Source organism: Neoarius graeffei, chromosome 1, assembly GCF_027579695.1.
Source record: "Neoarius graeffei isolate fNeoGra1 chromosome 1, fNeoGra1.pri, whole genome shotgun sequence".
NCBI lineage: Eukaryota > Metazoa > Chordata > Actinopteri > Siluriformes > Ariidae > Neoarius > Neoarius graeffei.
In genome coordinates, this window is record NC_083569.1 from 79,630,138 (window position 1) to 79,644,829 (window position 14,692).

At 40.5% G+C, this 14,692-nt stretch overlaps 1 protein-coding gene across 1 annotated transcript; it reads right to left on the reverse strand.

Annotated features, from left to right (window-relative positions):
* Positions 1-1,329: 1,329 nt before the first annotated feature.
* Positions 1,330-14,380, reverse strand: LOC132888966 (E3 ubiquitin-protein ligase TRIM39-like). Its single transcript, XM_060925054.1, has 6 exons — positions 14,314-14,380; positions 12,585-13,138; positions 12,327-12,422; positions 11,973-12,206; positions 11,714-11,876; positions 1,330-1,965 (listed from the first exon to the last, which is right to left on the reverse strand). The coding sequence occupies exons 1-6, from the start codon at positions 14,378-14,380 to the stop codon at positions 1,418-1,420; spliced, it is 1,662 nt and encodes a 553-aa protein (XP_060781037.1). The 3' UTR covers positions 1,330-1,417.
* Positions 14,381-14,692: the final 312 nt, after the last annotated feature.

Consider the following 14,692-nt stretch of genomic DNA (forward strand, 5'->3'; position numbering starts at 1 on the left):
CATTAATGATGCCTTCCCAGATGTACAAGCTACCCATGTCATGTGCGCTAATGCCCCCTCATACCATCACAGACGCTGGCTTTTGAACTGTGCACTGATAACAAGCCGGATGCTCCCTCTCCTCTTTAGCCTGGAGGACGTGGTGTCCATGATTTATAAAAAGAATTTCTACTTTTGATTCGTCAGTCCTCAGGACAATTTTCCACTTCGCCTCAGTCCATTGTAAAAGAGCTCGAGTCCAGAGAAGGTGGTGGCGTTTCTGGATATTGTTTATATCTGGTTTTAACTTGCATTTGTGGATACAGTAATTCCCTGTTTTCACAGACAACGGTTTTCTGAAGTGTTCCTGAGCCCATACAGTGATTTCCACCACAGACAGGTGTCTGCTTTTAATGCAGTGTCGCCTGAGGGCCTGAAGATCACAGGCATCCAATGTCAGTTTTCAGCCTTGTTTCTTGCGTACATAGATTTCTCCAGATTCTTTTCAAATCCATTGTGGTGGTGTACAGAGGAAAAATAGCAAAAAAAATTGTCACTGTCCAAATACTTATGGACCTGACTGGAAGTTAAGTTTTCATTTAAATAAGTATTTAAATATGCATCAATCAAAAACATGACCTAATAAAAAGATCAATATCCTGAACGAGGAGCCTGTCACCTTCTTAGACAGAACACAGTGACACTCATGAGGAAAGAAGGGACAATGACTCTGATAGAGGAATCAGGGAATCAGGTAAACTAGTCAGTGTAATCTCCTCAGGATGACTTTTCACTGCAGTCACAACACTGTCACGTGCAGCAGCATGAAACGTCAGAGCCGGAACGTGTCACTGACCAATCAGGTAGCGTTATGTCATGAATATTAATGAGAATCCCCTCTGCCATCCTACATTTAACATCTCATATTTATTTTAATTTAATATTTTCAGCCCAAATGAACCGCATTATTTCACGTTTGTACCAGCAGATGGAAGGATTTAGTGCAGATTGAGGATTCATTTATTCCTATTTGGAAGAACAGAAAAACCCTGACACTTTTATTTCGAAATAAAATACAAGTTTATGTTTGAGGTTTGAAGGAGAAACTGTTTTGTTTGGTTTTATTTATACAGACATCAGCAGCTGAACTTCATCCATTTTACTGATCAGATTAAATTCTGCAGTAAAACTCAGTGTGAACTGTAAATAATCTTTATTAATATTTTATTTGTAATGACAAAGTTCCACAATCAAAATGTGTAACAACAGACAGTAGGAGTAAAATTATTTGTTTCTGCAAAAAACTAAACCCAGGTATTAAAATAAACTGTACAGCATTTTAAACGGGAATATGTATTTCTAAAATTAACCAGAAAATGTAAAATATTTTTGTTTATTCTCACCATTTAATAGATGATTAAATTTGTGAGTTGAAAATTCATTCAGTGTTTAATACAGGAGAGATGATCAGTGGGGCTGAATTTTTACCTCCATAATTTAAAGAAGGACTGAAGAATGGATAGAGTTTCTCAGTGAAAGACTGACCAGTGAAAGAGTAGATATGAGATCTGGACTTCACATCATAAAAGGAGACCAGACCCTCCTCATAATCCACAAACACCCCCACCGTCTCCAGCTTCTCTCTCAGTGTGAGGGGGACAGGGGGACCAGCACAAGCCTGATACTGATTCTCATTCCTCAGTGCCACAGTCCAGAATCCATTCTGAGGTTTCAGTGTAATCATCCCCTTCCTGTTAATGTTCTCTCTCACAACTCCTAAATCCCACGCAGTTTTCCCTCTGACCTGCACCTCATAATAAAATCTCCCTGAGGAGAAACTCTGCTTTCCCAGAACACAGACACAATAATCAAACCTTTGTGGTGTATCAGGGAGATTCTGTCGTTTGTCTCCAAGTGTCACTTGTTTTCCATCAGCAGACAGGATGAGATCGGGATGAGCTGTATCAGGATCCAGAGTCACATCCACTGAGAGAAACACACAGTGTGTGATATGAGTATGCAGGTAAAAAAGATTAAATCATCATCCAGTAGTGAGGATCATTTGTAGCATTTACATATCTTAACATGCATTTTAATAACAGGTAAACACCGGTTTCTGAGCAGAGAGAGGTTCCGTTTAGCCCCTTGATGGAAACTCCGTAGTGTCCACATGAGCTGTGGGAGTCACTTGCTGATCGGACATTTTGAACTCCGACTCAACTTGTGGGACACCGTGGATGCGAGTTTCTTAAAATACTCCCACCGTTTACGTTTGGCTAAGCAGGTAAGTGTTGTTTTACTAGACTCGGGATTTTAACAGTGAAGCGCAGTTTACGGTTTCAAACGAAATATGGGTTCATTTTGTCTGACTACCAAAGCTAACATTGTTAGCGAGGCTACAGACGGCGCTCCAAGCTTAGTGACCCTCAAAAGAATTCTTGCACAAACACTAGGGTGACCACTGGCGTAAAGTATTGAGGTATTTCACTCACGTGACCAAGTCATGTGATGCTGCCATTTTGGACGGCACGGCTCGAATCAGTTTGAATGCGAGGAAGGCGACAAACGAAAAACATAAAAGAAAAAGGAGTGAGATGCAGAAAACACCTTCACTATCCAGCGACGTAGGGCATTTACAGGGCGAGCAGAGAGAGAGGTATTTGCAAAAATTGAGGTTAGCAGGCTTAGAGAACGACGTTTACCTGCTTCCACCAGGATTGTTCACTGACGTACGGAAGTACACGAAGCCCTTGTCTTTACCTGACTTCGGCCCACATGATCTGTATACCTATGTCGTTAAAAACCCATCGCCATACACAGGTATTGATCTGAAAGCGTATAAGAGTTTGGACACCTACAAATATTTTGTGTCAGGCTGGGTAACATGCCTACATCAGCGGGTCGCCATCTTATTACAGCTAAGGTTTGTTCACATTTTCATTTACTTTCGGTCCTCAGGATAAACAAAATGTTATTAAATGTCATTGAAATAACTTCTTAGTCTGTTGAGACATGGACCGTTATAAATTTGCTGTTGCCAGACAATGACTAAGAACTGTATTATTAGGGTCGGTGTAGTTGTAGCAGTGTATTAGCAACTAGCTGTTAGCACTAGCTAATGTCAACAACATCATAGCTGGTATGTTACTGTAGCAATGTTTACGTTCAGTCATTTGGATGACTGTTAAAACCTTTCAGTCTCAAGTTTCTCCTTTACTGGATTTACTAGTTTACTGAGCTAGCGCGCTCGGGCCAGCTGGGAGCTGGCGCGTGCGCTAGCCTGCCGGCCGGCCGGCGCTAGCTGGGAGCTGGCGCGTGCGCTAGCCTGCCGGCCGGCCGGCGCAAGCTGGGAGCTGGCGCGTGCGCTAGCCTGCCAGCCGGCCGGCTAGCGCACGCTAGCTCCCAGCTTGCCCGAGCGTGCTAGCTCAGTAAACTAGTAAATCCAGTAAAGGAAAAACGTGAGACTGAAAGGTTTTAACAGTCATCCAAATGACTGAACGTAAACATTGCTACAGTAACATACCAGCTACTGTTGTTGACATTAGCTAGCTTGACGTTCAAAATGGCGGACACCGGGGCGTCACGTGACCCTGTGACGTCAGGTGAAATACCTCAATACCCCCGCAGCCCCCGCCAGGCGGGGGGGGCCAACCGCTAGGGGGGGCCCGTCGCCCGATGTGATTCAATGCACGAAAAAGTCCGATGAAACATGAAAATAATAAACACAACAATGAAGCGTACCAGAGAAAAAAGTGGTGCTCAAAAGCGGCAAATCAAAAAGAAAAAAGAAGAATTTACATCCACACTGCCCAAAATTTCATCCGTTTTTGGGAGAGTTAGGCCTTATCCTCCAGTTCATGATGCGCTAACAGGTAGGGCCATTGGGGGGGGGGGGGGGGGGGGAACGGGACTAGTGCAGTTAAAACGAGGCGAATGAGTGAAAAAGTACCTGATTTAAAATGGGATTTGAATAAAAGTTACTTTTTATTATCTTTTTTCTCAATAATTCAATGTTTCTTTTTCTTGAATATTGTTCCCCATGACCACCAGCCATCATCCAACACATTGATCCAAGATAGGTTGGTTATGTAAAATAGTTTAAAAAAAAAAAAACTGCACACAAGGTAGCGTAATTTTCTTTAATTTCCGCCAGATTGTTTTATTATTGTGCTGCATTTCATTTTTACTCAGTAGGCCTTTTCAGGCCTGGTTCCATTGTAATTGAATAAGAATAAGGTCAAAATTTACTTGAGTAAAATTAAAATTACTCATTTTTATATTACTCATAAAACTTCTCATAACAGTAACGTGAGTAAATTTTAGTTGCTTGCACCCCTGTGTTTGACAGATTTATTCTTTATGCAAACTTTTACTTAAACTTATGATGTATTTTATTTAACCATACTCTGGCTTTTAAAACAGTTTCATTTTTATTTTCCTAAACCTTATGTAATTATCATTATTAATGTTACTGTTATCGTTACTGCTTACCGAGCTGTATGAACTGTGAGCTTTGTCACGTCATACACCATTTTTATTGTTGGATTTATTTGTAATAAATGGATAGCCTACTCTACTGGTGTACTGAATATGAATGAATGAATTAACAAAACATCTAGGCCTATGGGTTAGGCAGTCCTATACGTGTTTAAATGGGCCTGGGCTGTCAGGGGCTGAGCCCTGGCACTTTTTTCACACTTTTCAGCAATCAAAAGAGAGATATACAGAGAGAGAGTGAGAGGGAGAGAGAGAGGAGGCCGTGGCAGGGTGGCCTTGGGGGGGAGGGGCCCATACTTTTAGTAGCTGCAGGGGGGCCCCAAGTACTTGCGTTACGCCAGTGAGGGTGACCAGATTTCCCGAGTCTGAAACTGGGACACTTTTGTGCGCGACCATGCTTGTGCATGCACACCTTTTTTTATGTAATCATGACACTCAGAGAGGTGCTCTTATCATTTTGTTGAAGCTCACATTTATCAACATCTCACATGAAATAAAACAAACAGGCATTTTGTTATCTAGTAGCATAGTGGTATACAGAACAGTTAAATTATGGTCAGACAACAGATTTTGTAATGGCTGAGAATAGGCCAGGCTATGTCCATAGGCCAAACTTAAACTGATTTATTTCACCTGTTTGTGAGAACACCAAGAAGAATGCATATGCACATGTAGGCTATATCTCTAAAATTGTATGCACTATAGCATGAACTTCAAAAGTAGATATGTGACCTCAACATAGCCTAGGTCAGAATCAACCTTACTAACCATTCCCCACAACTGAATGAATAAAGCAAGAAGATGTGTACAAAAGTGAACACTTTAATGGAAGGTGCAACAAGCTGTTCAACACAGCAATAAACTGTCAGAATGGTATGTTAAACAGAAACAAAAAAAGAGACAAGTGATTTGAGAATATATACTACGGAAGCCGAGAGAGGCCCTTCATATAATCCTTTTTTTTATTCACCTTGTTATCCCGAGATAACGACATAATTAATTCAGGATCTCAAGAAAACACAACTAATTCAAGATCTCAAGAAAACAAAAGCGTTATTCCGAGATCTCGAGAAAACAAAACAATTATTTCATGATCTCGAGTAAACAGCTGAGAAATGGTTCATTCAGGTGCGCCAAGAGACTTGTGATATGCTGACTTTGGGGCTATTTCTCATTCTGTATAGACGCAACTTTGGTCATTAGAATGTCTGGAATAATCGATCACCTAATAAGGCAATATTTTGATCAGGGGTTGACACAGGGAGAGATTACATTAAGTCTTTTAATAAAGGATAATTTCAAAATTAGTCCGCGGAACCTCCGCAGAAGACTGGCCCGGCTTCGTCTCTACCGACGGAGATACAGTGATCCAGCTGAGATCATGAAATAATTTTGTTTTCTCGAGATCTCGAAATAACGGTTTTGTTTTCTAGAGATCTCTAATTAGTTGTGTTGTTTTCTCGAGATCCTGAATTAATTATGTCGTTATGTCGGGATAACAAGGTGAATAAAAAAAAAAAAAAAGAGTATATGAAGGGCCTCTCTCGGCTTCCGTAAATATACACTCAAACAAAACAGCAATAAAGGAGGAGAGGGGCGACAGCCCGAGGAAAGCCCCCACAGGAGCGCACAGCATTTGCAGCATAGGCAACCCAACTCAGTACAAGAACAAAACACTTACAGTGTGTGCAGTAGGCTTCGTGCGCATTGTTCTGCACCTCTCGGAGGAAGGGGTAGGTGCCCTGTAAACCTTTGGAAAAGGTACATTTTCTTTTCGGCATAACTGCTGCGGCATTACTGCTGCTAGCTGCGAGACAAAGAACATTCGCGCCAGTTAATGTTTATTTTATTGTTGCATGGCAACCCGTTCTGTTGTCTGGAATAATGTGGCTAAATAAACACCCATGCCACAGGGCCAGGGGGCAGTAACCAGGAAAGTTTGCGATTCCTGTCAATTCATCAAAATAGTAAATGCAGACATTTCTCCGCTAATGATTCCCACGCTGCTCAGTCGCAAATGTCGCGAGTGGCGAAAACCGGGACATATCCGAGTCCCGACAGACTTTTGTCAGGACTCGGGACACACAACCCCAAATCGGGACTGTCCCGGTAAAACCGGGATGTCTGGTCACCAGAGTATAGCGCCATGTGGGAAACTCGCTGATTAAAGTGAAGGGGCTTTGAAGTTGGTTAGACTTGGGCCCAGGAGAAGAGCACAGTCTTCCCAGTGCCTCCCGAATGGACGCTGCGGCAGGAACGTAAACGCTAGTGGTGGGCGGATCGATCTAAAGTATCGATCTAAAGTATCGATCGTATCTCTATTAAAGCAACTAAGAATGGAATGTTTCCTTGTGCCAGCTGTTTACACTAAAGGGTCGATTCAACAAAGATCTTATTTAACCTTTTCATGTGTGAAATGTGTGGAAAAATAGTCCAAGTTTTAAGATTTTGTAGGATTTTCATTGTTCAAAATTGTGCTTAAATTGAAATCCATTTAAGTTACTCAGAACATTCTGTCTTATTTAAGTCATTTAACTGTCCATGCATGTGGGGGAAAATGTTTCATTCTCAGTTCATGCTGAACCATATCAGTTATAAAACACGAACATCTATATTTTCATACATATACATGTATCTGCAATTGCTTGATTATTTGAGATTAAACTAATTTATTCTTTTGAAAACTGATTAAAATTATCAGGTTAAAATATTAAATATTTTCTTTTACTAGCGTCACTGAGATGTCAAGGTTCTTTTCCTTTTATTATAAAATTAATACTTTGGCTGCTGCTCAGATTAAGAAAGCAGTTTGAAGACGTCACTCTGGGCTGTGATCATCTAAGACTTTGGCTTTATTTTGTCAAATGTTTTTGAACCAAGTCTGACTATTTCCCACTCTTTATTTCGCTCTTATTTTCAGACTTTGTTACTTCGGGTGGTTGTCTTCTCCAAAGAAGCCAGACGAATACAGCTTGCTGTAGCAGAATCTGTCAGTGAGATTTGTCCAAGAGAGACTTGGACTTGAAGGTGATTTCTCACTCCATTTTGAGGATCCAGATTTTGGCAATGCATTATGCAACTTGACAATGTCTGCATTACCAGCTGAGCGTGCAGTCCTGCATATTATGTGGGACTGTAATTCATCTCTACTTAACCAATCCAGTGACCATTCGATTGGTTCAGTCTCTGCTCTTGATCCAGCCAGTGTTCACTCTGAGCATTTCAGGTCTAGCTCAGACTCTATCCAGAGCAATTTAAGGCATGTTGCTGAGCGGCCCTCTCCGTTCCCGATCCCCAAGTTCTCATATGACGTTGAACTGAAATTGCGTAAGGGTAATGAGATGTACAAAAAGTCAAAGAAGGGCCTTGACGTGACAAGAGACATTAAAATGGACATTTTGGATAAAATTGCACAGGCAATTTTTGAAATCAAAAGCTACCCTGACAAAGATGAACTTCAAATCAGTTGCCTCTTCCCTGGTTCTTAAGGAGCTAGGTAGCATCACAGGCTACGAAGGATGGAAAACAAGTATCCAGTACAAGTTTGGAAACTACAGGTCAAAGCTGCACCAGGCAGGCTGCAATGAGGTGGATGTGAACAGGAAAAGAAAAGGTGGAGATGAGGATGACCGCCTGTTCACCCTGAAAAAGCCCAAACATGGAGAGGTCAACCATGTTCCAGATTATCCACACCATCATGATGATTCTACTCTTGAAGAAGGGAGTTGCTCTGGTTGATGAAATGAAGAAGAAAAAGAAAAAGAACCTGACAGTGATGTGGCACAAGATGGAGCTGACATTTTCCCTTAGGCGGAGAGAGGTAGTAGAGGGGCAGCCTATGGTATCCGAGGTCCAGGGGAGATGGCCTGCTCGGTTTTCCTTTGAGGAGGTAAGATTGTGCTCATTTATGTCGTAACTTTATTATTCAAATGCTCAATCCAGTGTGTGTAATTGGGTAGGTCTAATTTTACCACATTGACTATAACTGACTAAATGTACGATCTGTTATAAGCTATATTGGCAAGCTATACTATACCCCGCCCTACCACTCCACTACAGGCCACTCCACACACTCCAACTCACTACACTATCAGCCCCACAATTCATAATAAAATTTGTCCTCCCAAGGAGTATGTCCCCTAATTCAACTTTTAAATTGGAAACAATTGATGTGTCATAGTCAGATTAATTGTTAGTCCTTAAGATGTCTTTACAGATGCCAGTGAAACTTAATGAAACTTTTTTGCCAAAACTAAATGATATACATTTTTATAGAGTAATTGTATTGTAGCTTCTTAGGAATTTTCTGTTAAGGAAAAAAAAAAAAAACCTAACAGAATCATGATTGTCCAATTATTTAATTTTATTGTTTGTGTTCATATATCTGAAGAATTTAATCAAATCACCAGCAAAGACCTCCTGGGGACTTTCACTACATCCCTTGACAAATATGTGCCTCGCCTGCTTAGACTGTACCGGGCTCGGGAAGGCAGGCTTTGGTCAGAAGATGGAACACCTCCTTGATAACCTTGATGAACAGGTAAGTGATGTGCCTGAAGCTAAAAGCATTCATAAGTTGAGGGAAAATAACCTGTCATGCTTTTCAACTGCCAAAGCTTGAGCACTTGCTGTGTTCAGTAGCCAAAGAAGACGTGACCGCCCATGCCTCTTTCCTTTGTTGAAAATATGAAATATTTGCCTGGGATTATTAGGAAAGCATGAATATACTTTTTTCATTCCAGAGACACAGAAAAGCTAAAAAATACTTTGATGGACATGCATCAGTAAAAACTGATGGTACCAGTCATTGCTTTGGTGTTCTGAATTGAAACAGAAAATGATCACAGTATTTCTGATTTGTAAAAGTACAAATTAATGCAGGATTGCAGTGGAATTTCTTTCCCTCTTTCCTTTTGCATTTTGTATAAATTCACTTTGGCACTATACTAATTGATATGCTTGTGTATTTTCCACTGGGTACTGTTAGACATCGGACATTGTGTCTCACCGAAAGACAGCAGCACTGAGGGGCCTGCCTATTTTTGTTCGGGATGACATCGCTAAATTCTTCTTGAAGTGTTCGGTGAGTAATAGCAAGTTTATTTCTATCGCACATTTCCTACACAGGTAATTCAATGTGTGTGTTTTTTTTTTTTAAACTTCCACAAGCTGAATGGCAAGGGTCAGTAGCATGTTACTAAAATTTAGGTTGGAATAAGAAGAAATGCATTTTGTCTTTCAGTTTTCTTTAACACTCAATCATGTTTGTTCCTTCTCTTCAGGACACTGACCCTGAAGAACGAGTGCTCAGAGGTGTGTCTGTTGCCATCCTCACTGTCCTCGAAGACAATGATGCTGCCATTTCACCAAATGTGCGAGACATGGCTATTGTGTTGGAAGGGGCCATTGTGCTCCATGACCTACCAGACCTCAGTACTGCCTTTGCATCCCTCTTTGGCCTTCTGTATGCCATGAACATTGATTATCCAAAGGAGATGAGGTATACCTTTGAAGCACTTCAGACTATCTTTTTTTGAGCTTGGCTCTCGATGCTCACAGCGCATAAGGGGTCTCAAAACAAAGCTGTTGCTGTGAACTAGTCATTTTAAGCATGCAGATCTCTGCCTAGGCGGCACGGTGGTGTAGTGGTTAGCGCTGTCGCCTCACAGCAAGAAGGTCCGGGTTCGAGCCCCGTGGCCGGCGAGGGCCTTTCTGTGCGGAGTTTGCATGTTCTCCCCGTGTCCACGTGGGTTTCCTCCAGGTGCTCTGGTTTCCCCCACAGTCCAAAGACATGCAGGTTAGGTTAACTGGTGACTCTAAATTGACCGTAGGTGTGAATGTGAGTGTGAATGGTTGTCTGTGTCTATGCGTCAGCCCTGTGATGACCTGGCGACTTGTCCAGGGTGTACCCCGCCTTTCGCCCGTAGTCAGCTGGGATAGGCTCCAGCTTGCCTGCGACCCTGTAGAACAGGATAAAGCGGCTAGAGATAATGAGATGAGATGAGATCTCTGCCTCTGAAACAAAGATTCATGAAACTTTTGGAGATGTCAGCTGCCAGTTCACAAGAGGTGCATATACCGTGTTTCAACTGTTCATGTTTGTTGCTGGTGCTCAAGTAAAACTTTGGTGTATGCACTATCTTGCATGTGCAGTCATTTTAAGCATGCAACTCCAGTTTGCCTGTGAAATATACATTTTGGTATTGTTGGATGTCAGTTAACAAGAGGCGGTGGGGTTTTATAATTTTTTATTCTTAAATTCTTTGATTCAAAGACCTTTTATACGCATTTGAAAAATGCACGTCTTGTGCGACATAATCCAAATTCAAGACGTTTTTGGATGCGTTTGTCACAATCATTTTATTTGTAAGAGGCACATAACCAGTGTTTTGCCTGTTCAAGTTTGTTACTGAAAGTTCAATGTATGTGCAATTTTAAACTTGTCTAGTTCACTGTGATTAGTGCTCATTTACAACTTCAAGATATATAAAATAATTGCCTGTCCAAGTGTATGCATGTTCTGTTCACCATGATGTTTACCAAAAGGAATAAACATAGTGTTGGTTAGCTTAATGCTTTGTGCTCTTCATTTTATTGAAATATTAATTTATTTATTACAGCAACATGTATTTTTATCGATTTATGAAGCAATATTTCTATCTCACTGAATCAAGAATTGTGTGTTTATTCAGCAGGAATTTCTGTATTTGTTGAAGATAGAAATCCATGTTATTGAAGCAAGAATTTCGTGCTTAGCCTCGCAAGATTATCAAAATTATGTGAACAAGAAAATTTAAGTCTGCAGAACTCGTCTAAACTTGAAAACTAGTGTCAATGACAGTAGTCAAAAGTTGGGACAGTTCAAAAATCTATTGCATCATGTTGCCTTGATAATTTGAGTTTTCTCAACATTTTTGTTGTTACAGTGTAGTGAGGAGGATAATGAGAGACACTAAGACTTCCTTTTAGCTGGAGAGATCTACAGATGAAAATAAGTCTGATGATGCAGTGGTGTAATGATGATCTGTACATTTTAATATGAGAGGAAACAGAAACCTCACTGTACCTGCATACTGCTGAATCCTCTTCAGTTCTGTGGGAACTAATTACAACAAAACATCACTTTCATTAGATTTCAGATGGTTTTATTGCAGGATTTGAATCAAATAAAGCTAAAAATGAACAAATATTATTATAGACTTGTGCCAAGAAAACACATCATATCAAAGTTTCTCACCTGTTTCCTTTAACTTGTCATCGAGTGTTTTAGTGAGTTTCTCATTCAGAGTCTTCTGAAGCTGAGACAGAGCTGTCCTCACAGTGTCCCCACTCAGATCAGTGTTAATACTGATCTCAGTCCAGTTCTTGGTGTGTGGAGGGCTGCACATGGAGGAGTAAATCTACAGTACAGCAGGAGAGAGGAGAAATCCCTCAGCATGGTGAGTGTTGTTCTGTGATGTTCTGCATTGCCAGTGAGCAGAGAGAGGAACACTGACCTGTAGGAGGTGGAGATGCTCCTCAGTGTGTGAGAGCTGCTCCAGCTCAGTGTCTCTCCTCTTTAGCACAGTGATTTCCTGCTCCAGCTCTTTAATGAGTCCTTCAGCCTGCCTCTCTGCTGCTTTCTGCTTCTCCTCCATCACCTCGAGCAGCTCAGCCTGACTTCTCTCAATGGAGCGAATCAGAGCAGTGAAGACTTCAACACTGTCTGCTTTCTCTTTCTCTGTGCTTCTCTAAAGGAGCAACACATTTTCACTCTCTTTACATCACACTGAATAATGAACTAATATTTATTGCAGATTGTTAATTTCTACAGATTCAAGCAAACAATACATAAACTATTTTCCACACACTTTGCTGAGCTCAACTGAGTGTTTGATCTCTTGGATCTTCTTCAGTCGGCCCTGAATCATCTGCTGCACATCTGTCTGTGTTTTCCCCAGCTGAGTCTGAGGACAGAGCAGAAGATACATAATTGATATTTGTAATACTTTTGTACCTTTTGTCCTGGAATTTGATCACAGAAATTTCCAGTCTGCCCTACCACTAGATAAATTAATTTGTATTTTCTATAATAATGTCTAAAGTTGATGTTAATCAGTGTTTCTTGCCTTCCTCTCTCCGATCTCCTCTATAGGAACAGTGTTGTGATTCTTGTGGTCTCCTTCAGTGCAGAACTGACACACACACGTCTGATCATCTCTACAGAACAGCTCCAGCGGTCGCTCATGTTTCTGGCATATGTAGTCCTCCAGGTTCTCCACAGGGTTTATTAGTTTGTGTTTCTTAAGTTTGGAAACATGATTATGAGGCTCTAAATGAGTTTTACAGAAAGTCAGTCCACAATCAAGACAGGATTTCAGAGCCTTCAGCTTCTCTCCAGTGCAGGCATCACAAAGAACCTCAGGTTTGTCAGGACCACGTTTCTTCTTGAAGAGATCTGCAACCTCTCTCAGTATTGTATTAATCTTCAGTTCAGGTTTCTTGGTGAATTTCTCTTTGCATAATGGACAGTGACAGCGTTGACTCTTCTCCCAGCACTGTGTAAGGCAGCTCTTACAGAAGTTGTGTCCACATGGAGTGCTGAGTGGATCAGTGAACACATCCAGACAGATCGAACACAGCAGCTGCTCTTTAGTCAGGAGACTGCTGGCATCACCAGAAACTAGGGTTGATAGAAAATAATGTTACACATTGTTTATAAATAGTGTAGAAATACAGGAATTTGTTTCAACCTTGTCTGTATACAGTCCACTGCGTCTGTAGTGTAGGTGTGAAAATCACACACCAGAATTTCAATACGTTTTTCTGGACTGATACCAAGAAGGCTTTTTATTCTCAACTCACTTACAGTTGAAGTCTAAAGGCAATTGTTGGGGCGTCATTTAATGTTTGTGTAAAAATATTTTTGTGCATTACTTTAATTAATTTTACAGTCAAGGTTATTTACAAGTGTACTGTAGATCTTACATCAGAAATAAAACCCAGAAGCTCCCACGTTAATAATAATCAATGACAGTCGTCATCACCCCAGAGCTGATTATTTTTACATAAAACTGTCCATGCTTGAGTTCTTTATTCCTCTTATACAGTATCGGTGCAACACTCCAACAATAAAACACTTTTCTTTCACAAAGTCACACTTTTTTCATTCTGTAGTGACTTTAAATGTGGAACGTGTGCAAAAATTCAAAACTTTGTTCATGTCCAGATTCCCAGACTTTTAATGTGGTCTCAGACTTTTGTACCTCACTGTATATTCATCTTTTTTTATCATACATTGTATGTTTTACATTATACATGTTTAGCTTTAAAAATGTTGTAAGGTTTCATTAAATTGCAGCCTGATCACAGCCATTTTATCCTGATTATTTGTGCCGATTCTGATTAACAATTACATTCCGCAATCATATACTTTAATTTAGTTTCATATATATTCAGTTGTGCCTAAATTACTGACAAACATGAGATTTAATCACAGCGATCTTTTCTCTTTATTGTGAAAGTGTCACGCTTCCGGGCTCACTCAGGACTCCACTTCCACAATGCCAATATACAGCATCAATAACTGGCTTTCTAAGATGTTCCTGCATTATAACACAAGTGTGATCTGAAAAGTGGCACAAAGTCACCAGAAAAACAATGAAACCATTCACTGAGATCATTTCTATAATCCTTCATTTCAGCCAAAATTTCATAATAGTCCTTCATTAAATGATGTAGCTCATCCACCATGCAGTACAAGTCCCTGAGAATTAGTTGTTACTATAGAAACAGTAAATTACTGCTGCATAACTGATTAATAAACATAAACAATCATCTATGAGCTGTATAACTTACATGATGAACATGGGTGATCCATGCTGCTCCTTTTTCTGTCTTTTGTCGGTGATGAAGATTCAGCCATTTTCTTCCTCCTGTGTTTTGAACCTTTTCAATCAGAAATCACATCATTCAGTTCACACATGTAACAGTATGAGGTGTTACTGATTAGTCTGTTTGACTCCACAGGCCTGTCTGCAGTGTTAAACCTCAGCAATGACACTGGAAGCATTTAGACTGTGATATAAAACACACGTAAACATTCTCATCTTCATTAGATTGTAATAAACACAGGATTTCACTGATCATTCTCACAGCTCTCAGCTCAGGAACTGGATCATTCACAGTTTCTCACTCACTGATATGTTTCTATAAGTGTTTATGTTTCACCCAGTGA